The sequence below is a fragment of the Peromyscus eremicus genome, chromosome 2 (genome assembly GCF_949786415.1).
Source record: "Peromyscus eremicus chromosome 2, PerEre_H2_v1, whole genome shotgun sequence".
NCBI classification, from domain to species: Eukaryota; Metazoa; Chordata; class Mammalia; order Rodentia; family Cricetidae; genus Peromyscus; species Peromyscus eremicus.
Window position 1 is genome coordinate 2,147,722 of NC_081417.1, and position 25,975 is coordinate 2,173,696.

Here is a 25,975-nt window from a genome sequence, read left to right on the forward strand (position 1 = left end):
TATCTTTCTGAGTCTGGGTTACCTCACTCAGGATGATATTTTCTAGCTTCATCTATTTTTCTGCAAATTTTACAATGTCATTTTTTACTTATTTATTTATTTTTTCACAGATGAGTAATACTTTATGCATGTACCACATTTTTGCTATCCATTCTTTGTTTGAGGAACATCTAGGTTGTTTTCAGGTTCTGGCTATTACAAATAATGCTCCTATGAACATAGCTGAGCAAGTGTCCTTGTGGTATGATTGAGCATGCCTTGAGTATATGGCCAAAAGTGTTATTGGGTATAGAGGTAGATTGAGTCGCAATTTTCTGAGAAGTTGCCATACTGATTTCCAAAGTTGCTGTCCAAGTTAGCACTCCACCAACAGTGGAGTTTTACCCTTGCTCCACATCCTCTCCAACATAAGCTGTCAACATTGTTTTTGATCTTAGCCATTCTGACAGGTGTAAGGTGGTGTCTCAGAGTTGTTTTTATTAGCATTTTCCTGATGACTAAGGGAGTAGAGCAATTTTCTTAAATGTCTTTGAGCCATTTGAGATTTTTCTGTTGAGAATTCCCTGTTTAGATATATAGCCCATTTTTTAAATTGGATTGTTTGATATTCTGATGTCTAGGTCTTTGCATTCTTTATATATTTTGGAGATCAGCCCTCTGTCAGATATGGCATTGGTAAAGATGTTTTCCCTTTCTGTAGGATGCCATTTTGTCATATTTTCTGTGTTCTTTGCCTTACAGAAGCTTCTCAGCTTCAGAATGTCCCATTTATTAATTGTTGCTCTCAGTGTCTGTGATGCTGGTGTTGTATTCTTTAAGTGGTCTCCTTGCCAATGTGTTCAAGGCTACTTCCTACTTTCTCTTCTATCAGGTTCATTGTAGCTGGATTTATGTTGAGGTTTTTGATCCATTTGGATTTTAGTTATATGCAACTTAAAAAAATATGAATCTATTTGTAATCTTCTACATGTTGACATCCAGTAATGTCAGCACCATTTGTTGAAGATGCTACCTTTTTTCCGTGGTACAGTTTTGGGTCCTTTGTCAAAAATCTGGTATTTTTGGTGCATAGATTAATGTGAGGGTCTTCAATGCAAATCTATTGGTCCACATATCAGCTTTTATGTCAATACCAGGTGTTCTTATTACTATACTTCTACAGTAGAGCTTGAAGTTAGGAATGGTGATACCTCCAAAATTTGCTATATTATAAAGGATTGTTTTAGTTATCCTGGGTTTTTTGTTTTTCCATATGAAGTTGAGAGCTGTTCTTTCAAGGTCTGTGAAGACCTGCAGTGGGACTTTGATGGGGATTTCATTGACTCTGCAGCTGACTTTGGTAAGATTGCCATTTTCTTAATATTGGTACTACCTATCGATGAGCATGGGAGATCTTTCCGTTTTCTGATATCTTCTTCAATTTCTTTCTTCAAGGACTTAAAATTTCTTGTCATACACGCCTTTTAGTTGCTTGGTTAGATTTACTCCAAGTTATTTTATATTATTTGTGGATATTGTAAAGGATGATGTTTCTCTAATTTCTTTCTCAGCTAATTTATCATTTATATATAGGAAGTCTACTGATTTTGTTTACTTAATCTTGTATCCTGACACATTACTAAAGGTGATTATCAGTTGTAAGCAATCCCTGGTAGAATTTTTGGGGTCACTCATGTATACAATCATATTGTTTGCAAATAGTAAAAGTTTTACTTCTTCCTTTCCAATTTATATCCCTTTGATCTCCTTTTGGTGTCTCATTGTTCTAGCTAGAACTTTGAATATTGAGTAGATATGGGGGTACGGTACAGCCTTGCCTTATTCCTCATTTTAGTGGAATCACTTTGAGTTTCTATCTATTTAATTTGATATTAGCTGTTGACTTGCTGTAAATTGCCTTTATTATGTTCAGGTACATTCCTTGTATTCCTGCTTTCTCTGAGACCTTTATCATGAAAGGGTGTTGAATTTTGTAAAAGAATTTTAAAGCATATAATGAGATGATCATGTTTTTTTTCTTTCAGTTTGTTTATATGGTGGATTACATTGACAGATTTTCATATGTTGAACCATCTTGCATCTCTGGGATGAAGTCTACTTGATCATAATGGATAATTTTTTGATGTTCTGTTAAATTCTGTTTGCCAGTATTTTGTTGAGTATTTTTGTGTCAATGTTCATTAGGGAAATTGGTCTGTAATTCTCTTTCTTTGTTGCATCTTTATATGGTTTGGGTTTTATCTTTTCTCTAAATTATTCTTTTCAATGTTTAACCTCTGCTTATAAGCGTTAGACATGTTGTGATAGATGTGTTTACAAATCAAAGAAATGTTAGTTGGAAGAAATCAATGATCCCTGCCTGTTATTGAATGGGTGACTTGGCAAATGAATTTCTTTTTTTTAAATTTTTTTAAGATTTATTTTATTATGTATACAGTGTATGCCTGCAGGTCAGAAGAATGTGTCAGATCTCATTACAGATGGTTGTGAGCCACCATGTGGTTGCTGGGAATTGAACTCAGGACCTCTGGAAGAGCAGCAAGTGCTTTTAATCACTGAGCCATCTCTCCAGCCCCGGCAAATGAATTTCTTATAAATGTCTATCTATAAAGAATCCTTTTCTGATATGGGATTGACTACCATGATATAAACCATAAAAAATCATCCCCATTCATTAACACTGCATCCTTGACATCTGATAGGAGGGCAGTAGATAGACAGACATAATAATTGACAAGATTTGTTTATTTTCCCAGACTATGTTTTAAAGTATGGCTATTATAAAACAGTCCTCCTTATGATCAAATGATGCATTGTTGCTGTTTAACAGTCTTTTGTATTTACTCGGTAACATGAGCATATCTTTATCTTGGAAAAAAAAGATTTACAAAGCATTTACTAAATCAGAAAAAATAGTATAGGTGATAACTATAATCAGCATTAACAATATTATTGTGAAGCTATAGAAATTTTATTTCTATAAGCCTCATGCTTAGAAATAGTTTTGTTAATTACTGATGTTTATTTTTTTAGTTAAAATATAATTACAGATTTTTTTCTCTTCCTTTTACTCACTCCAATCCTTTCCATTTCAACCATTTCTCCCTCTCAAATACATAGCTTCTTTTTCTATGTTATATATTTTCTCTTCCTTTTACTCACTCCAATCCTTTCCATTTCAACCATTTCCCCCTCTCAAATACATAGCTTCTTTTTCTATGTTATATATTTTCTCTTCCTTTTACTCACTCCAATCCTTTCCATTTCAACCATTTCTCCCTCTCAAATACGTAGCTTCTTTTTCTATGTTATAGAACACACACACAGACACATACAGAGAAAGAAATACAGACAAATAGACAGACAGGCATATATATATATATATATATATATATATATATATATATATATATATATATATATATGAGAGAGAGAGAGAGAGAGAGAGAGAGAGACAGAGAGACAGACAGACAGAGAAAGGTGCATAAATGTATACATTCAGCCTCCTGAGTATGTTTAAGGCTACTTGTTATGTATATATTTTCAGGTCTGACCACTTAATACTAGTAAATCAACCAAATAACTCATCACTAAAAAGATTATGTCTCCTACTTTCAGCATTCCTTAGTTATGTCTAGTTCTTTTTCTATGATTGGGGACCTTAAGATATTTCTTTCTGACATTAGCATATCTGTTGCTATTGTCATTGTTCATGTCTTGACTAGGTAGCCATATTGCCAAGGTTTCATAAGTGAAGGCTCTATGTCATTTCTAGAAGACACTATTTGCTTCCACATTCTTTTGTTGCTACAGTCTTACCCCATCTTCCTAGATGGACTCTGAGCCATAGGCAGAAGAGATGTATTATAGAATATTTCACTGGAACTGTATACACCATAACTATTTTGTGTCTGTATTTTGGGCAGTTGTTGTATATAATGATCTTTGTTGCAAAAAGATTCTTTGAAAAGGGATGAGAGCTACACTTACCTATGAGTATAAGGAGAAACATTTAGAATACAGAACATTAGAATTATGCTCATTTAATGAGGTGGCAACAATATAGCCCCAAGTTGTTGGCTAGATTTCAAGTTCTAAGCATGATTTCCTTCTTGTTAAGTGGATCTTAAATTCTATTAGGCAACTTATGGTTACAACCAAGATGAGTTCAACAATTGTATCCTTAGGGATAGCTTGCAATGTTGCTCATTATTGTGGTTAAACAGTGTCATAGCTATGTAGGACTAACTACTGATTGCTTTCCTTCCTCAAAAACTTGCATAGAACTTCTGGTACCATAAAATATAGAACTCAGAGAGGAGGTTTTCGGATCAGATACAGCTCCTGTCCTCTGCATCCAATATCAAAGGTGAACAGTGTCTTCAGCAAGAAGAACTTACCTCTAGAAGGAAAATACGGAAAAAGAACTGTCTACATTATTTTAGAAGTCACTTGGAACCTCCATAGTAACAATTCAAATTGAGGCTTTTCATGCCTGATGTTGAGGTTTTTATCAGATGATCTATGACAATTGTGAGAAACATGTAACCTTGGGTTACATACACACACACACGCATGCGCACACACACACACACACACACACACACACACACACATATAATTATATATTACATATAATTATTAATTTTTAGAATAGATTGCAATGTAATCTGTTGGTTGTTTTGAGTAAATGTATAATTTCAGTTAGGATTTTGGAGATAGTAATAGTAGCATGAAGCTTGGTGCTGGGCTATATTTTAAGCATTTTCCTAATTATTCCTTATTACATGCTTATCCATTGTTAATATTCTTGCTACCACTTTGTAAAGAAGACCAGTGAGACATTTTAAATGACTTGACCCTATATCAAGGGAAATGGAGTATGTATTTGCTAAATTTTGGATTCTGACCAGGAGGAGTGTAGTTCTCTTTGGAATGTATCCCCTGAATCCCTTGTTGCATTTTATTTACCTGACCCTTTAACACATGTTGAAAATTTGTGGTATACATCATGAGATCATATCATGATAACTTATATCAACTAAATAAAGAACTGTCCCCATGTCATGTACTGATTACCCTTAACATCTCATTCCCTATAGGCACCTGATAGTTAACAATGAATGAATGGGTTCTCATAAGAGAATGTGTGTCCTAAATGTGGGTACCTCATAAGTCACTAATATGGGAACCTCTGTGTGACTTGATACTTTAACTTCCCTGGTATTGTAAACAGCTCTACGGACTTAGTATCTTCTGAATATCCTTATTTCTCCTTAACCCACTGAAATAAATTAATAATTGAAGGCAATTCTTAGAACTATTGAGTCATTAGAGTTTCAAGTTTATAGTAAAATAAAACTTTCTGCATTCTAATACTCATTTTATAGACAGGCTACAATGTCAACAATTCTTTAATCAAACTTAACTAAACATACAACCAGTATTGGCTCCTGGTGTTGACAGAGGATAACATTTCCAGTGTGTCTAGAATGAGATATCAAATAAAAAAAATCTTTTTTTCAAATATATTTTTCTTCAACATATGAGGGAAAATACCAATGCTAATGTGGAAGTTTGAGGCTTGTGAGGCCTCCTCCCCAGATATAGAACTACAGGCAACTAAAGAATGCTAAGAGCAGGAGAAAGTGTCTTTTGGGGGAAAAAAATCACATCTATTCATTATCCAATAGAAAACAGTTATCCCTAAAAACATATGCATTCTAGAAAGTGAACTGGACTATGAACTAGAAATATGAATTGAGCAGATTGCATTTATGTATTTAGGAATGTACACACATACACACAAAGCAATAAAGAAAAAGAGGATATGAATTTGAAACACAAGGGAGTTTGAACAAAAAATATACACAGAGAAGAACAGACTTTCTGAACATGTTGCTTTTCTCAGGATACGCTTTCCTGCTCATCGTGGCCCACATCTCCAGGACTGCGGTGGGAGAAGAGGTGGTGTGACCTCAGGCTCATTCCGCTACTGCATGCCCGCTTCTCCCAGTACCTGCCTGGAACTGATCTGACTCGGTGAGTCTGTTTGTAGGTTTTAAACTCTGATTGAAAATGGTCATCGCTCAAACTTTTAGCATAATGTGCCATGACGTTTTTACTTTAGCATGTTTTTGAGAGTACAAAAGAAATATTCTCTCAATATACAACATGATAAATATGGAGCCAAAACCAATGGAAGCCCTGATTCTTTCATTAATAATTGCAGTGTATCTGATGTGTGTAATACTATAATTTTATTGGGTTTTATATTTTTTTCTAGAGTTAATTTTAATACATTGCATTATTTTCAAAGTAGTTGTGTAGTTTATACGTTTATCAATTTGAGTAGTGCTAGGAATCTAACAGAGGACCTCGAGTAAAACCCCAGACCTTTGTAGGTAGCTTATCATCTATCATTCTCACATTATTAGTTTTATGAATAAGTATATGAGTTTACTTTTCATCTCTTTATCACACTCAATATTGATAGGGATGTGGAATGAATTGTTTTTCAAAAGCAGATTTGGGGCTTTGTTGGTCCCTTCTTTCCATAGAATTTAAATCGAAAGTTTCTGCCTTTTTTCTTGATTATTTTTGTTTGTTTGTTTCTTGAGCTCCTTGGTCTGATGTTTTGCCTAAGGCTTTTTCTTTTCTTTTGTCCTTTCTTTTTTTTTTTTTTTTTGAGATAGATGTCTCAAGGACTGAGAAACCTCTCTGGAAAGATGAGCTTTTTGGTCTGTTTCCACCAAAGTTTCCTAATCAATTCAGACATACACAGCTGACAACTGTTCAGGAGGTCAGTCAGGCTCCAAATCATCCTGTGGTTGATTGATACCTACTTGTGTCCTTGAGCTATGAGGTGTTACTTATGTAGCCTGTGGCATTCCAGTGTGGGAGACATTCTCAAGACCCTTCTAGGGATGGATAAAATAAGGAAACCAAAGGGAACTACCATTAATTTCACTTTTTCTTGAGAAATTATATACATTTAGAACAATGAACTCTTTGGACTTTCCTTGTCTATTCAATATTTTGTAAAATAGATATCAGATTCTCAAGACATATGACTGCTATCATAATTCTGTTTATTTAAATATATCTGGCTTGTAATATACTTGATTTTTCTTCTTTTGTCATTGAACCCTAAACTTTCTGCTTTAAGAGTTCTGATATTTGTATTAAGACTTGTTTTTTAAAAAGTAGTCATGTGCTTCATTTGCTTATATTATTATCATTTTTTTTGAGACAGGGTTTCTCTGTGTAGCTTTGCACCTTTCCAGGAACTCACTTGGTAGCCCAGGCTGGCCACGAACTCACAGAGATCCACCTGGCTCTGCCTTCCAAGAGCTGGGATTAAAGGCATGCTAGGCAAAGTTATCTTACAAAAATGTTTATATATTTTCTATCAAATAATTTCTATCAAAAAAAATTTTTGGCCAGTCCAAATAACTCAATAACTTTATTTTCATGGTGCCTCAGCACAAAGAGTTTTAACTACTGAGTTAATTATATCTTTTTAACATTGTAGGCACAATTAGTTACAAGCAAAGCATTATTTATAATAGATTTCCACAGCAATTCATATACAAAAGCTAGCTTACCATTCACTTATTCTCTTAGTAAAGGCTAATTGAAAACCTCCTTCCATGGAGCTCACAGGCTATACTTCAGAAACAATAAATTCATTTTCTCTGTGAGAAGGAAAAACAAAGAAGTGCATATGATGGCACATAATAGTCTGTTGAGGTGTCTATAAACCCAAGATATTACTTTGTGGTATATATATATATATATATATATATATATATATATATATATATATATTATAATTATATTATATACTTGTAAATGATAACAATTATAATTTATAGAATTATATATTGTATAAATATATATGTAAATTAATATTATATACCAATTTAAGTCATGTCATACTTCAGACTTAATTGCAAATCAAGTTGTTTCCCTGTCATTTACTGTTGTGTTGATGTGAACAGACACATCATAGTGTTATTGTTGTCAGAGATAGGAAAATATGCTAAAGATCCTGATTTAGAAGTATCTTCCTTAAACTCTGAAGCATGTCAGAATATCACACCATGGCCAAGGGTATTCCAAAAGGAAGCACAGGCTGTGAGAACATTTGATTGTCTTTCCCCCTGTTTAGTTCCTATTGTCATTACATGAAAAATATACACATGTACCACCATGTGTATTTGAAAATGTAGCATTAATTTCTTTGGAGGCATAGATAAAATATTTCCCAGAGTTTTACAACTGTCCAGGTAAGTGATATTTCTCCCAGGTCTGTGTTTATCTCTGTCTTCTGAGTTTTCAGCATATTTTATTGAGTTTTAATAAACCAGAACTACATCACTTTATTATTATGCAGGAATATCATTTATTCTATTCTATTTAAACTCTGAAAGTTAGGAATATTGAATGAAATTTATCAATATTCCTATTATTGCAAGTACATCAAATTTTTATTTTCTTGAATGAATTCACAACTTCATCTCCCTATCCATTGTCTCAGCCACAAGCTCCTAAGGAATTCTCTCCCTGGAAATCTCTGGCCACACAGACTAGAAAATCAGATGAATGATCTTCACTCTTTCCCATCCTCCAATTCCAATTCCCTATCTAACCAACAGCTTTGCTACAGGCCACCTGATATTGCTTCTCCTTCTTCTCTGCCCCAATTCCCAGAAGACTACATACACATTCTTCTACAGCCTTCTCTCATCCTATCCCTTTTTCTCAGTCACCAATACCTGAGGCACTCTCTCCCTGGAAACCCAATGGCCACCTCAGCCAGGGTATCAGACAGACAATCTACACTCTACTTTTTGTTCTCCAAATATCATTCCCCATTGTCATCCCTTTCCCTCTAGCAGATGACCTGCATGGGCCTGCCTTTTTTCTCTTCCTCCATTCCAATGTGGAATCCACAGATTCTCTTGTCACACCCAGCATTTCTCCCTCCGGTGGATCCTCTCACTCCCATACTTTCTTGCTGTATTCCATTCCTTCATGTCATCTTCTGATACATATAAATACTTTTTACCCTGGACACCAAGTGGCCACACTTGGCAGTGACACAGAAGCACTTCCTACTCTATGACGCAAAATCACCACAGTCTCCTAACATCCAGAAAGGGCAACAGAAACAAAGGAAGACCATCAAAGAAAGTCAAAACCAGATATCAACACCTAGAATTACAATCATCACAAACCCATGGTCTTAGACACCAGCATAAACACAAAGTCAATAACAGTCAGCACAAAGTGTCTCTACTAGAGTCCAACAGAGCTCACAGTGTAGGTTCCAAGAAATAAAATATAGCTGAAGCACAAGATAAGTACTTCAAAATAGCTATTATGAATGTAACCTAACATCTTTCAGACAATATGAATGTATCTATTAGTGAAATTTATGAAAAAAATGAAACAACCAGTGAAAAGAAGTGAAGAAAACTGTTCAAGAAGTGAAAGTAGAAAAGTGCAAAGTAGAAGGTAGAAACTAAAGAAAACCTAAACTTAGGTAAAACTGGAAATGAAAAATTTAAGAATTTGAACTGGAAATTCAGAGGCAGAACTTACCAACAGAGAAAAGAGATAGAAAAGAGAATCTTAGGCATTGAAGACAATATAGAAGAAATGGATACCTCAGTTGAAGAAAATGTTAATTCTAGAAACAATCCAGGCACAAAGGATTAAGTAAAACTGAAATAATATGAAAAGACCAAATTCTCAAATAATAGGAACAGAAAAAATGATGCACCAAGATAAAAAAGAAACCCAAGACAAAAGCACAGAAGCACTTTTAACAAAATCATAAAATTAAATTCACCCAACATTTAGAGAGAGGTTCCTATCAAGTTTCAAGGATTATATAGAACACCAAATAGACTGGAGCAAGAAAAGAAATTCCCCATGATACATAATAATTAAAGTTCTAAACACACAGAACAAAGAAAGAATATTAAAAACTCTTAAGAAAAAAGAAAAAATAACCTATAAAGGCAGGCATATTAGAATAACACTTGATTACTCAATGAGGTCTCTAAAAGACAGAAGGGCCTGGGCAGATATTTTACAAACTCAAAGCTACTACAGTATTGTAGGACTGCTACCAGAGAAGACCACTCAGACACAGTCAAAGAGCTAATTGGGTGTTTGGGACTCAAGTGCAGCCCGTTCCTTTCCCAAGATTCATATTTAAGCATCGAAATCATGTCCTAAACATCCTTCCTGCATCTGCAAGATAAGTAAATAGTTATAGCAGCCAAAATATGAAATTAGCAAAAATAATGAGGTAAGGGTGATGATGACTGCTAGGAGCTCAGATTTTTGTGTTTTGTTTCATTTTTGTTTATTTTCCCAGAATATTGTTTCTTCATTTCCTCCTCCTTATATTTCCCTCTTGTATTTTCTAAGCAACACAAAGTTTATCCAAGTTACAAAAATGAAGTTACCACATTCAACTTTTAGTCCTTGTCACAATAGATGCAGTCCAAAAATACTACACATAGCAAAAATTTTAATACCAATAGATGGAGAAAGAGAGTCCACCAAGATCTACAAGCCCAGCTATACAGAAGATACTAGAAGGAGGAAAATTTCTACCTGAAGAGGTTAAACATACTCAAGAAAAAATAAGAAATAAGTCATCTCAGATTAGTAAGTCAAAATGGGGAGGGAACACAATCTACCACAGAGAAATAATGGCAATAATGAATACTGCACATTGATAACTCTGAAAATCAATAGTCTAAATGCACCCAGTAAAAAGACCAATAGATTGGATATGAAAACAGGAACAATACAAAGATAGATATCATCTTAGGGTGAAAGTATAGAAAATATATTCCAAGCAAACGGAATTAAGAAACGAGATGATGTCACTACTATAATAGATCACAAAAAAAGACTTCAAATAAAAACTAATCAGAAGGGTCGGGAAAGAAAATTAAATATTCATCAAAGGAAAAATATCAACCAAGAGAACATTCAAATTGCAAATATCTACACACCAAACACAAGGGCGACTAGCTACATAAAAAGATTATTATAGTTAAAATCAAATAATGATCATCACACACTGAAAGACTTTAACATATCACTCTTTCCAACAGACAGATCATCCAGACAAACAAACAAACAAACAAACTAAAAACCTCAGTAGAAATTCTATAATTGACATTATATACCAAATGGACCTAAAATATATTTATGTAACATTTTACCCAAACACAAAAGAATAAACTTTCTTAGCATCTCATGCAACTTTCTTCAAAAATTGATCACATACTTGGACACAAATCAAGTCTCATTATATTCAAGAAAATGAAATTACCCTGCATTATATCTGACCATCACAAAGTAAAACTGAATGTCAGCAACACCAAATACAATAGAAATAGTTCTATGAACTCATAGAAACTAAATAACTCTCTACTGAATGAAAAGTGGGTCATAAAAGAAATAAAAAAAAGAAATCACAACCAAAAAGATTAGACAGTAAAAAATGATCAAACTCAGTGCTGAAAACAATAAAATAGAAACAAATAGACAAAACAATACAAATAATAAGTTAAACAAAGAACTTGTTCTTTGAAAAAACAACAAAAAAAGATTATCAAAAAGTTTAACCAAATTAACTAAAACCCTGAGAGAAAAGATCCACATTGACAAAATTAGAGATGAAAGGGGAAGATAATAACAGATACTGAGGAAACCCAAATAATCACAAAGACATACTTTAAAAACTTGTACTCCACAAAAGTTGGAATATCTAAGAGAAATGGATAAATTTCTCATTATATACAATTTACCAAAATTAAATCAATTAGAAAAGCAATTTAAACAGACCTACACCCACTAGTGAAATAGAAGCAATAATTAAATTCTTTCAGCCAAAAATGACCAGGGCATAGTGGATTCAACATTGAATTCTACCAGACTTTTAAAGAAGTAACATTAATAGTCCTCAAGTTACTCCACAAAATATAAACCAAAAGGATATGCTCAATTCTTTCTGTGAGGTCCGTAGCTAGACCATATAAATAAACAAAAGGAATTTTAGAGCAGTTTTCTTTATGAAGATAGTATTAAAAGTTCTCAATAAAGTAGTGGCAAACTGAACATAAGAACACATCCAAGCTGGGCGGTGGTGATGCACGCCTTTAATCCCAGCACTCGGGAGGCAGAGCCAGGTGGATCTTTGTGAGTTCGAGGCCAACCTGGTCTACAGAGCGAGATCCAGGAAAAGGCACAAAGCTACACAGAGAAACCCTGTCTCAAAAAAAAACAAACAAAAAAAAAAAGAACACATCCAAAAGATTACCGACTGTGATCAAGTAGTCTTCATTCCAGAGATGCAGGGATTGGTAGATATACAGTATCTGGTAAATGTAATGCACCATACAAAAAGACTCAAAGACAAAACCACATTATCATCTTATTGGATATAGAAAAGGCCTTTGACAAAATCAAACACCCATTTATGATAAAAGTCCTAGAGAGAATAAAATACAAGGAACATACACCTCTAAGTAACAAAGATGATTTACTGGAAGCCCATGGCCAACATCAGCTTAAATGGAAAGAGAAATAATACTTACACAGAAATTAAAAAAAACAAGGCTTTCCATTGTCTCTAAACCATATAATACTTCAAGTCTAGGTGAGTAAAATAAAACATCTTGTGGAGATTAAGGGGATACAAATTGGAAAACAAGAAGTCAAATTATCTTTGTTTGTAGATGATATGCTAGTATATATTAGTTACCCAAAAAGTCCAGCAGGAAACTCTTACAGCTGAAAAACACATTCAGTAAAGACTGTGGATGAAAAATTTCTACATAAAAAAAATATTAGCCTTCTGTAAGAAATAATAAATGGACTGATAAAGAAAACAAGGACACAATATCTTTCAAAATAGACTCAAAAACAACAACAACAAAAAAAACTCTAGCCAAGCAAGTGAGGGACTTGTATAATATCAACTTTAAGAAATAAAAAAAAAACAAATTGAAGAAGATACCACAAAATTGATAAAGGTCTCATGCTCAAGAATCAAAAGAATTAACATAATGAAAATATCTGTCCTACCAAAACCCATCTACAGATTCAATGTAATCCCCATCAAAATTCCAACACAATTTTTTCACATAAGTTGAAAGGACAGTTTACAGCTTCATGTGGATTACACACACACACACACACACACACACACACACACACACAAACACACACACACACACCATGATAGCTAAAGCAACCCTGAATAATAATTAATAGCAATAATAATAATGACAATAATAAATAATTTAGGATGTATCACGATCTCTAATTTCAAGTTCAAAGGCAGAACCAGAGTAATAAAAACAGCATGGGTCTTGGAGAAATGCAGTCAAACATTCAGACATGAATCCACTTATTGACAGCTTGTTTTGGATAAAGAACCCAACAATATACACTGGCACAAAGGAAGCATTTTTAAGAAAAGGTGCATATGAAACTGGATGGCTGAATATAGAAGAATACAAATTGATGCGTACATATTACCCTGCACAAAACTGAACTCCAAATGAATCAATGACTTCAACATAAGGCCAGATACAAGGAATTTTATACAAGTTAAAGTGAGAAATAGTCTTGAATTCATTGAACAGGGAAAAAATTTTATGAGCACAACACTGATAGCACAGACATTAAGAATAATAATCAATAAATAGTACCTCATGAAACTGAAAAGGTTCTGTATGGCAAAGAAAACAATCAAAGCATGGTAAAAAAGGGGAAACATTTTTGTTAGCATCTATACATTTGACAGAGGACAAATATCACAAACACCTGAAGAACTCAAAAAATTAAATCAAAGGAAGTCAAATAACCCAATTTAATATGAGGTACAAGCCTAAACACAAATCACAAAAGAGTAAATTCAAATGGCAGAAAAGCTGCTAAAGACATGTTCAACATTGTTAGTCATCATGGAAATGCAAATCAAAACTACTTGAAAATTCCTCTTACACTGTCAGAATTGTAGCTTGACCCAACATGCTCCATGCAGTCACGCTGTCCCGCAGACTCTCAGACCCAAGTGAACACACAGAGACTTAATATTAATTAAAATGGCTTGACCATTAGCTCAGGCCTACCACTGACTAGCTCCTACACTTAAACTCTGCCCATTTCTGTTAATCTATATGTTGCCAAGTATTCTGTGGCTTTACCTGTGTGCCATTTTATGCTGCTCCCTGGGTGGCAGGCTGGTGTCTGCAGACTCAACCTTCCTCTTCCCAGAATTCTCCTTGTCTGCTTATCCTGCCTATACTTCCTGCCTGGCTACTGGCCAAACAGTATTTTATTTATCAACCAATCAGAGCAACATAGATTCATAGTATACAGAATATCCTATAGCACCTCCCCTCTTCTGTCTAATCAAAAAGGAAGGTTTTGACTTTAACATAGTAAAATTACGTATAATAGAACAGTTATCAAGCAAGAATTACAGTTAGAATATCTAGTCTATTTGTATTTGCAAAATTAAAGAAGATAGCCTATCTATCCTATATTTGTGAGTCTAAGGTTTCCTATCTTATATTTTATCATAACCAAGGAAAATCATAATTATCTAGTCTTCAACTACATGAAAGACCTCAGAAGGATATAATATTACCTAAGTAAACAGGAAGTGCATTGTAAGCAACTTTCAAAAATCTAGAATAACAGAGACAACTGCCTACCTGCTTAGTCAGAAAAGCATGAGACTCTTAATCTAAGGGTCATGGCTTTGAGCCCCAAATTGGGAGCCATTTGTAGCCAGAAAGTTTCTCCCAGTCCTGCCAAGCCCCACTTATAAAATAATCATTCAGAAACTTATATTAATTAAAACTGCTCAGCCATTAGCTCAGGCCTACCACTGACTAGTTCTTGCATTTAAATTCAGCCCATTTCTGTTAATCTATATGTCACCACATGTTCAGTGGCTTTACCTGTGTACTGTTACATGCTGCTCCCTGGACGGCGGGCTGGCATCTCCCCACTCAGCCTTCTTGTTCCCAGAATTCTCCTTGTCTGTTTACCCTACCTATACTTCCTGCCTGGCTACTTCCCAATCAACTTTTTATTTATCAACCAATCAGAACAACATAGATTCACAGCATGCAGAGCACCATCACCCATCTCAGAATGATCAAGACAAATAAAACAAGTGACAGCTTATACTGGTGAGGATGTGGAGTAAAGGAAATACTCACCAATTGCTTGTGGAAGTGCCACCTTGTATAGCCACTAGGAAATGCAGTATCAAGGTTCCTCAGAAAGCTGGGAATAGATCTGCCTCAAGATCTAGCTTTATCAGTCTTGGGCATATACCCATTGTTGCTTTATCCTTCCACAGAGACATTTGCTCAACCACGTTCATTGCTTCTGTAGAACAGCAATAGTATAATAGCCAAAATAAATTCCAATATAAAGTATAAACAGACTAGATGTCCATTAATGGATGGATTGATAGATGAAGGAAGGGTGGACATTTCTATAATGGAATACTATTCAGCTGTTAAAAAATAATTCATTAAGTTTACATGTAAATAAGTGGAACTAGAAAAAATCATTTTCAGTGAGGTTACCCAGATATCAAAAGACTAATATGGCTTATATTCATTTATATGAGGATGTTAGCTATTAATACTTTGATGAGCAGTCTACAATCCATGTATCCATAGAGTATACAATAAGGAATGTATAGAGTAAGGAATTAGTGGTGAAGGGAGGATCTCCCTTGGAAAGAAAATAGAACAGATAGTTATGGATGGAGGAGAGGGATTAGAATGGGATCAAATGGGGAGAGGGTGAGAAGAGGAATTAGTACAGGGAGTAAGGGATGGGAATACTGAAACTAAGGGCAATTTGACAGACCCTGTGAAAACCTATTATAATGTAAACTTCCTAATATGTAAACATATATAAACAAAATCTAGATGGAGTCGCTATATAATGGGGAGACAAAGCCCCACTTGAAAAAAATTTCTTGTCACAAAATGAAGCCTCCAGTTCTGGAGATAAGACATATTTAGTTTAGTTGTTGGTCAAAGGGGCTCTTGGGAATGCTCGAATCACAAAGGCTTTTGCCAAAGCTATTGGTTGTTCCCCCACAAACTGATGGTAAGGCCCCACTACTAGAAAGAGCACCAATACAACTCATTGAACATGGAGAAGACCAGGCTTTAGCCCTATTGACTAGTATACATAGTACTGGAAGATACTCTGCAGGCTACCAAATGAAAAAAGTAAACCAGAACCCCGATACAAACACTTTGATCTATGATGGTGACCTACCTCCAAGATGCACAAGTTCAATAGTGGCACAAATCTTGTGGGAGTAAGCAACCAACATCTGACTGGATTTAAGACCCATTCCATGAGATGAAATCCATCCCTGACACTGGTTGTGCAGCCAAGAACCTAAGACTAGATAGGCCAAGGACCTCAGGAAAAACAAGTACTACTCTTCTGCTAAAGCAACATAGCAACAAAATTATGCCTAATGATATTCTGCTATACTCATAGATGAGTGCCTTGCTCAGCTGTCATCAGAAAAGCTTCTTCTTGATGTACATGGTAACAAATACTAAGACCCACAGATAGATAATGAGCAGAAATTGAAAGTCCTTGGAAGACTTACATGGGATGTCTCCATCAAATGCTTATGCTCAGGGCTCAGAGAACCCTCTGAAAGTAGAGGCAGAAAGATTTTCAGAGCCAGAAAGGATGGAGAACAGTGAAGAATCAAGTCCTTCTAAACACAGCAAGACTTACACACATATGAACTTACAGAGACTGTGGCAACATGCACAGTACCTGTACAACTCTGGGCCCGGTAAGCACCTAACACTGAGAGAGAAAGTGGAAACAAGCACCAATGTGTAACCTAGAAGCTATCTCCAACTGCTAACACTTGCAAATGAAAATTTTGATTTCTCCAGTGTAGTCTCACAGAGCATACAAACCACTCCTAAGCCCAGGCCCCGTGCCCAGTGAAAGATGGCCAAAACAAAATGTATTTGATGAAAATTTTTAAGCTTCATTTTCTCATAATGCATTGTCAGGGCCTGTAAAAAATATATGTGTTTCTATTGCTTACTTTTGTTCTTTTCTTTTTGTTTGTTTTGTCCTATTCTGGCTCATTCTTTTATTATCTATCTATCTATCTATTTATTTTATATCCTGACTGCAGTTCTCCCTTCTTCCTTCCCTCCCTCATCTCCTCCCATTTCCTCCCCCATCTCCCCTTTGACCCCCATCCACTCCTACTTTATTTCTGTCCAGAAAGGGGCAGGCCTCCCATGGGTATCTGCAAAGCATGGCATATCAAGTTGCAGTAAGACTAAGCACATTCTCTTATATTAAGGCTGTGCAAGGCAATCCAGTATGAAGAATAGGTGACAATCAAAGCATTAGGGACAGCCCTTGCTAGCTTTGTTAGGAGTCTCACAAGTAGACCCTCTACATATAAGACTGTCACTTATATGTAGAGGGCTTAGGTCAGTCCCTTGCAGACTCCCTGGTTGTTGGTTTGAACTCTGAGTTTCTATGAGACAGGTTAGTTGTTTCTTTGGCTTTTGTTGTGATGTGCTTGACCCCTCTGACTCCTACAATCCTTGTTCCCTCTCTTCAGCATATTCACTAAGTTCGGCCTAATGTTTGGCTGTGGGTCTCTGCATCTGTTTCCATCAGTTACTAGATGAAGGCTCTGTGATGACAATATTGGTAGTTACCAACCTAATCAAAGGAGATAGCTAATTCAGGTTATGGATCCACTATTCCTAAAAGGTTTAGGGAGGGTCGTGGGAGTTTCCCTTGCATCATGTTTCTACCTGATCTTGAAATGTTCCCCCTTTTCCAGTTATCTCTTTCAGTTATCTCCCCCATGCATTCACCCCCCCAACCCAATCCCTCAAATTTGCATCCTCATCCACCCTGGATTTTATATGTTTTATTTTATTATCAATTTTAGATCCCTGTTTTTATTCAAATAAAAGAAAGAATGTGAATTTGGTGGCTGGGGAGGTGTGGAGGATCTGGGAGGAATTGGAGGAGGGAAAACTATAATCAAAATATATTATATGAAAAAAGGTATGTTTTCAACACACAAACAAACAAAAACAATGCACACCCCTTTATATTGAGGAAAAGACATATGAGCCTGGATGAAGTTTCTATCAGACCAATAGACAAGGTATTATCTGTGATAAGTGTTCCATGCAAGCACCTTATAAAATAAGCCTCTGATAATGCAGCCAAGAGTGAAGCTAGTTTATGATGGGCATTGTATTCATGGCCTCTTTTAAGGATATAGATGCTATGTATACTTTTGACTGAATAAATAAATAAATAAATAAATAAATAAATAAATAAATAAATAAATAAATAGGCTGAAAAAGAAAATTGGTAAGATACTATGATACCTTAGAATTTGCTTTCAAACAAGGCAGATCATTTGTCTCAGTAGAATGCCCATTGCCATTTATTGAAGGAGGGAAGAGGCCTTAAATACAGACTTACAGCACAGTGGGAGAATGCAGAGGACAGAAGTTCACTACAGATGTTTTACATTCTTGCTTCCTAACTGTTTACACCAAATGCAGGATACACAAACAAGGAACGTCCGGTAAGCTGTTTTAAAAGTAAGGAAACCGGCAGGAAATTAGCATAGGGAGGATATCTGATCAAGATCAGCAAGCAAGGCAACAGCTACTCAAGGAATGGGGGTCAGAGCCCAACAATGAGACCTGGGAAGAGTGGGGAATCTTTCCAAAAAGGGATCATGCAGCCAAGAGTGGATGGATTTCTTCAACAGCAGTTAAAGTGGAAGGTTATTTAGTCTTATCTCATAGTTCTATGAATACTAGCCAATGCTTTACTATCTTAAGAAGTGAATTTGAAATCACCAGGTATTAATGGAAACTGGCTACCTGGGGTCAAGTGCCAATGGTCATTGGATATTAGGCTACACATGTTTATGACATAGCAAAACTTTGGGTCTGGGTCCAAGAATTCAGAGTCTGATTACCAAATGGGGAATTTCTATATTTTGGTTTTGGTTTTTGTTTGTATAGACTAGGCTCTGTGTACCCCTACAGTTGATTTTTTGAACTCACAGACCCACAGACATACATAGTAAACCATTAACTGTCTCTGGGAATACACATAATTCCTTCAGTAAACTCTAATCCAGTTCAGCACATCTCCTTACTTGGGAATACTGGTCTATTGAAGGTTTACATTTGTTTTCTTTCTTAAATTTGAGACATACTTAATAAGAATATCTCAATAAATAGTATTTTTCTAATTTTGAAACAGAAGATGCCTTTAAGTACTTGGTTATCAGTATAAAATGAAACAAAGAAAAAGAAAGAATGAATAATTTTTGCAGGTGTATATTCCAGTAAATTTTAGGCTAAGATAAAAGAATTCTGGATAAAAAATTCCACAATACACATTTCTGAAGTCCACAAATTTTATGAAAAGAATGAGATAAAGATAATGTGATGTATTTCTTGACTATGTAGTAAACACTCAATATGACAAACTTGGAAAGCAACAGTATTTACTTAGAATGAATTAGAGATAGGCAAGACTCAAAAGCAGAAAGAGATATTCTTGGAAGACCTGTTGTGAGAAGAATGATTACCCAATAAGAGAATAAACAACTCCAGAAAGATTCATCTTCCACAAGTGGAAGGATAAAGAAGTAAATAAGACGAATATGAAAAATGGATTCCCCAGGCATCAATTGAATTGAGAGAAATTATTACTCTTTTTTTCTTTTTTTTATTATTATTATTTCTGTGTAGTTTTGGTACTTGTCGTGTATCTAGCACTGTAGACCAGGATGGCCTCGAACTCACAGAGATCCACCTGGTTCTGCCTCTCGAGTGCTGGGATTAAAGGCATGTGCCCCTACTGCCCAGCGAGAAATTTTTACTTTTACAAAGGAATATTGGACCATTTGGAAGGAAGAACAGGAGATAATAGGAGGATTATGAACCACATAATTATCACGTGAAGGAGAAGCCAGATATAGGACAAGGATAAGAGTTTTACTTCTACAGTTACAGGTTGAAGATTATAAAAATTGTGCTGGGGCTGGGAGGTGGTGGTGCATGCCTTTAATCCCAGCACTCAGGAGGCAGAGCCAGGAGCATCTCTGTGAGTTTGAGGCCAGCCTGCTCTACAGAGTGAGATCCAGGTCAGGCATCAAAACTACACAGAGAAACCCTGTCTCAGAAAAAAACAAAACAAAGAACTGTGTTTGGAATAAGGGCAACAGAGGTGACATTTATGTTCCTTCAAGGATGTCATAACTAAGTAAAAAGAAACACTGTGGGGGCTACACAGACACAAACACACAGAATATGTGTCACAGTCAAAAACCCGAGGAGCTGCACATAAAATCAAAGCTTTTACAATCATGGGAACTAAACACAGCATCATGGAAGAAGCATCATGTTAGTGAAATTTTATGGATGTGTAGCTCTGATGTTACTAGGAGACACATTCTCACAGCAAAGTCCCTGATCCTCTGGTTCTTAAAATTTTTCCATTTCCTCTTCTTCAATGATCCCTGAGCCTAGGTGGTGGAGTGTTTTGTAGATGTATTCATTGAGATTGGACTCCAAAACTCTGCATTTTGATTGATTGTGCTTTTCTGTGGTAGTCTTTGTTGGTCACAAAGAGAAGTTTCCTGGATGAGGAAACTTATCTGGTGGTATAAGAATAAATGTTTATAGATTATTGTTGGGGATTGTGCTGATGTAGTAAATTAGTTTTACATTTTACTACATCAGCACAATCCTCCAATAACCATGGCTTTACTAGTACTGAGAAGTTAACAGGATTTCCAATATGCCAAACATGACCAATAAATATATGCTGAACAAGGATGTCATCAATTTACATGCAAATTGTGCCTAAATATAAACCCAAAACTCTGAAAGTGCTAGAAGGAAACATAATATACAAAATATAGGTCTATGAAAGGACTTCCTTAAAAGGACTCCATATTCACAAGAATTAAGAAAAATAATTTATAATTGGAACATTATGAAACTAGAAAGCTTTAACACAGCAAAATAGACAATCAATGAGCTAAAGAGCAAGTCCACAGAATGGGAGAGCTTTACCAACTATTCATCTTACAGAGGCTTAATATCCAGAATGTACAAAGAACTGAAACAACAAAGAGTCAAAAACTGCAACAACAGAAACAAACAACTCATCCTGGGATCTGAATTGAAAGTTCTCAATCAAAAAAAAAATAATAATCACTAAAAATATACTAAAAATATGATCATCATTACTAGGAACTAGAGAAATTCAAATCAAAACAACATTGATATTTCATCTTATCCCACCCAGAATGGTAAAGATCAATGGAAAAAATGATCACAAATGTTCAGGGGATGTGGGAGATAGGAGAAATTCATTTACTGTTAGTGGGATTGCAAACTTTTAAACCTATTGTGGAAGCTACTGTAGAGAATTCTCAAGAAGCTAAAATTTCACCTACCATATGACCCTGATACATAATTCTTTGGCACATGCCCAAAAGACTAGATATTCTATTCCACAGATATCTTTCAGCTATGTTCATTCACAATAACTAGGAAATGAAAAAACAAAAACAAAAAAAACCAAATATCCTACAAATAGTAACTGGAAAATGTGGTACATATATGCTATGAATTATTATTCAGCATTAAAAAATGAAATTATAAACATTGCAGGTAAAAGATGGAACCAAAAATCATAATGAGTGAAGCAACCCAGACTCAGAAAGAGAAATGTAGCATTTTCTCCCTTATTCAAGGCTCATAGCTTCAAATCTTTACTTGTGAGTACACAGCCTGTAGTAAATACACAAACCACAAAAGTAAGATGGGACAATTGCTAATTTAGAGGAGTTGAGTAACAATAGAAAATGGAATAGCAGGAAACACGCAATCTGATAAAGGGAACTGTGAAGTGGGGTTTTCCTTAGGAATGAGGAAGGAGAATACAGAAGAAGGTATGAAGGTGGTAAAGTGAACAGCAGAATCCAAGTGCTGTGATAGGGAAATGTGGGAGGGGGGTCCAGTGTATTTTCTAGGCATCTTTGTCAAATACTATGTTGCTGAAGTTATATGTATTCATGTTTTCTTCTTTGATTTTGTCCCATTGGTCTACCTTTTTGTTTCCTGCAAATACCATATTATTTTTATTACTATGGTTCTGTAATATAACTTAAGATTCAGAATAGTAACCCCTCTAGCATTTTGTTATTGTTTTGTTTTTATTTGATTATTTTGTTCTGTTTTGCTCAGGACTATTTTAGGTATTCAGTATTTTTTGTTCTATATGAATTTAAACATAAGTTGTTTTTTTATGTGAGGAATGAAATGGGACTGCAGGGCAGTGGAGGCACAGTGTTTTATTTATTGACCAATCAGCAACACATTTGGCATACAGAACATCCCACAGCACTCCACCCCCCTTTTTTTTTTCAAAAAGGAAGGTTTTAACCTTAACAAAGTAAAATTACATATAATTTGGGAATTTGGGCGTAGCTTCTCTTACTACTTCCTACTGGAGGGGGCACTGTATCTTATGGGGATACAAAGAAAATTTTAGGATTATGGAATAGTCCATGAGGCTGTATTGTCTGAGCCAGATGCCTTCAAACCATTTTGGATGTTGGATTATCTGGGCCATGGTGTCATTGGAGACCTTTCAGGGGGTCTTGGCTGGTCAAACCTGATGTGTCTTAATCTGGAACAAATCCATAGCCTTTGGCTTTCTGTGGGAACAAAAGTAGAGTCTCCTTTCCAAAGCAACACATCCTTACATCCAAATTTTGAAGTCAAGGTACCTTTAAAATATACATTTTGGCATTACTCAACAGCTTTTACAATCAAATGTTTTTCTGCAGTTAAAAATCCCAAAGACAACACAATCCAGATTTTCTGTGTAATATTCATCTTCACGTGGCTTATTTTTTATATTAATTTTACTGTCTCTTTAAAGACTTTATTTTTTAAAACTATGTATTTGTTTCTATAACTGTATATACCACCTTTTTTGTCTCTTTCAAGCCTATGTATATTTTACACACATTGTAAACTATTACATCTGAATCTGTCTTATTGTGAATCTATTGCTTTGAACTGCAGCAGCTGTGGCTGCTGGCTCTGCCCACCTCAGCTTCCCAACATGGCGGTGGTATGGTACGTTTACCGCCAGCTCTGGGAGCTATCGTGGGTCTATGCTTTTGTCCAAGCAGCATGTAGCCCAGAAACCTCTTTTTTTGTTTTGTACTAATAAGGGCTAAATCCACCATGCAGCTTAATGTGCCACTTGCAGAGGCCTCATTCCAGCCATACTGCAGGTTGTGCGCATACACCAGGAACTCACAAGTAGCTCAAACCGGCAGCTGCCGCTCATTTAAGAGAGACAATTAGGAAGCTGTTTTTAGCTCTGTTTTAGAATCTTTTTTCTCAGTTTTTAGGTGGAAACTCTTGCCATCACGTTGGATGCCATTTGTAGCTAGAGTTTTCCTGCCTGGCCCACAGTCAGGACAAATCTCTCTCACCTGCCAGTCCCACAGTTGCTCAGACCTGACCAAGTAAACACAGAGACTTATATTGCTTACAAACTGTATGGCTGTGGCAGGCTTCTTGCTAACTGTTCTTACAGCTTAAATTAATCCATTTCCATAAATCTATACCTTGCCACATGGCTCGTGGCTTACCGGCATCTTCACATGCTGTTTGTCATAGTGGCGGCTGGCAGTGTCTCTCTGACTCAGCCTTCCACTTCCCAGTTTTATTCTCCTCCTTGTCCTGCCTATACTTCCTGCCTAGCCAATGGCCAATCAGTGTTTTATTTATTGACCAATCAGCAACACATTTGCCATACAGAACATCCCACAGCATATTGTTTTGAATTGTATTGAATCTGAAAATAGTATTTGAGAGAGTGATCATTTTTTAAAGTTAATTTTCCAGTGCACAACCATGGGATGTCTTCTCATTTTCTTGTGTCTTTATCTCTTTCATTAGAGGTTTAAAGTTTTTATTGTAGAGGTCCTTCACTTCCTTGGTTAGGCTTATTTCTAGATGTTTAATTTTCTTTGGGGTTATAGTTAACGGGAGTGTGTCCATGATCTCTTTCTCAGTGTATTTGTTGTTGAAGTATCAAAAACTATTGATTTATGCAAGATTATTCTACATCCTACCAAACTGCTAAATTTGTTTATAATTTCTAGCAGAAATTTGTTTACTTTTAATATTATAGTATCGTTTTATCTGTATGTAGGGATAGTTTGATTTTTTTCTTTCCCTATTTGAATATTTTTTATTTCCATATCTTGCCTTATTGCTGAATCTAATATTTCCACCTTTGGGGGTTTCATTTTGTTTTTTGTTTGTTTGTTTGTTTTTGTTTTTCAAGATAGGGTTTCTCTGAGCAGCTTTGCACCTTTCCTGGAACTCACCCTATAGCCCAGGATGGCCTTGAACTCACAGAGATCCACCTGCCTCTGCCTCCTGTGTGCTGAAATTAAATGCATGCACCACCACCACCCAGCTGCATCTAATATTTCCTACATACTGTTGAAATAGAGTGAGGATAGGGGATACTTCTATTTTGTTCCTGATTTTAGTTCAATTGCTTCAAGCTTTTCTCTGTTTGTGATGATATAGGTTTCTTATATATAGCTTTTATTATGTTAAGGCATATTCCATCTAACCCTACATTGTCTAAAACTTTGTATCGTAAACACATGTTGGAATTTTGTCAAAGGCTTTTACTGCATTTAATGAGATAAGCATGTAAATTTTGTCTTTAAGTCCACTTATGTGTTTTACTTATTTATTTACATGTGTATGCTGAACCATACCTGCATTCCAGGGATAAATCCAACTTGTTCATGATGTATATCTTTTGGATAGATGTCTGTACTCAGTTTGCAATTATTTTATTCCATATTTTTTCTAGGTTCTTTAGAGATATTAGCTTATAGTTTTCTGTTTGTTGTTGTGTCTTTACCTGATTTGGGTGTTAGAAAGATTGTGGCTTCATAGAAAGAGTGCTCCTTGTGTTTCTATTTTTAAAATATCATAAGAAAGACTGAATATAACTCTTCTTTAAAGGTTTGAGAGAATTTTGCTGTGAATCCATCTGGCTCTAGACTTTTCTTAGCTGGAAATATTTTATTACTATGTCAAAACCTCATTTGTTATGGGTATGTTTAAGTTGCTGGCTTCTTCTCAGTTTAACTTTGGTGGTTTGTTTAAATCTAGAAAAAAATTCATTTCTTTGATTTTTGATCTTCATGGAGTACATGTTCGTAAAATATTCCCCTTTAATACTGTCATTTTCTTTGGCATATATTGTAATGTTTTCCTCTTTATTTCTGACTCTTTTCATTTGAATTCTCTCTTTGTTTTGGTTAGTTGGGCAAAGTATTTACCAATTTTGTTTATCTTCTCAAAAAGCAGCTATTAGAGATATTGATTCTTTTTATTGTTTTCTTTGTTTCTATTTTGTTTGTTTCAGCTCTGAGTTCTATTATTTCTTACCATTGTCTTTTTGGGGGTTTTTCTTGTTCTTGCTTTTCTAAGTATGATTATTCTAGATGGACTATTGAGGAAATTGATGAAGCAAAGTATGATTAGTAGAGATAAGAGAAAATGGAGAGAGGTCAGAAAGGAAAGTATATGGGGTTTCCAGTCCAGTAAGGTTGACTACAGTTGTGGGGTAAAACCTCATTCTCCTGGAACTGGAGACAAGGTAGTTGATCTTGGTGTCCTCTGGAACTTAGGAGAACAAGGTCCTCTTCAGGTTTCTGTTTATGAAGAAAGATTATCTTGAAGTGAGGTAGTTAAGGGTTTGAGGTGGGATAAGTGAAGCGAAT

The 25,975-nt window shown here is 35.4% G+C and overlaps 1 protein-coding gene across 1 annotated transcript in view; it reads left to right on the forward strand.

The window, feature by feature from the left end:
• The window catches only part of Sntg1 (syntrophin gamma 1), a 507,378-nt gene that overhangs the window by 277,160 nt on the left and 204,243 nt on the right, over positions 1–25,975 (forward strand). The window contains exon 10 of the mRNA XM_059255595.1: positions 5,912–6,042. Within this exon, the coding sequence (XP_059111578.1) occupies positions 5,912–6,042 (131 nt within the window). The remainder of the gene's footprint in view (positions 1–5,911; positions 6,043–25,975) is intronic.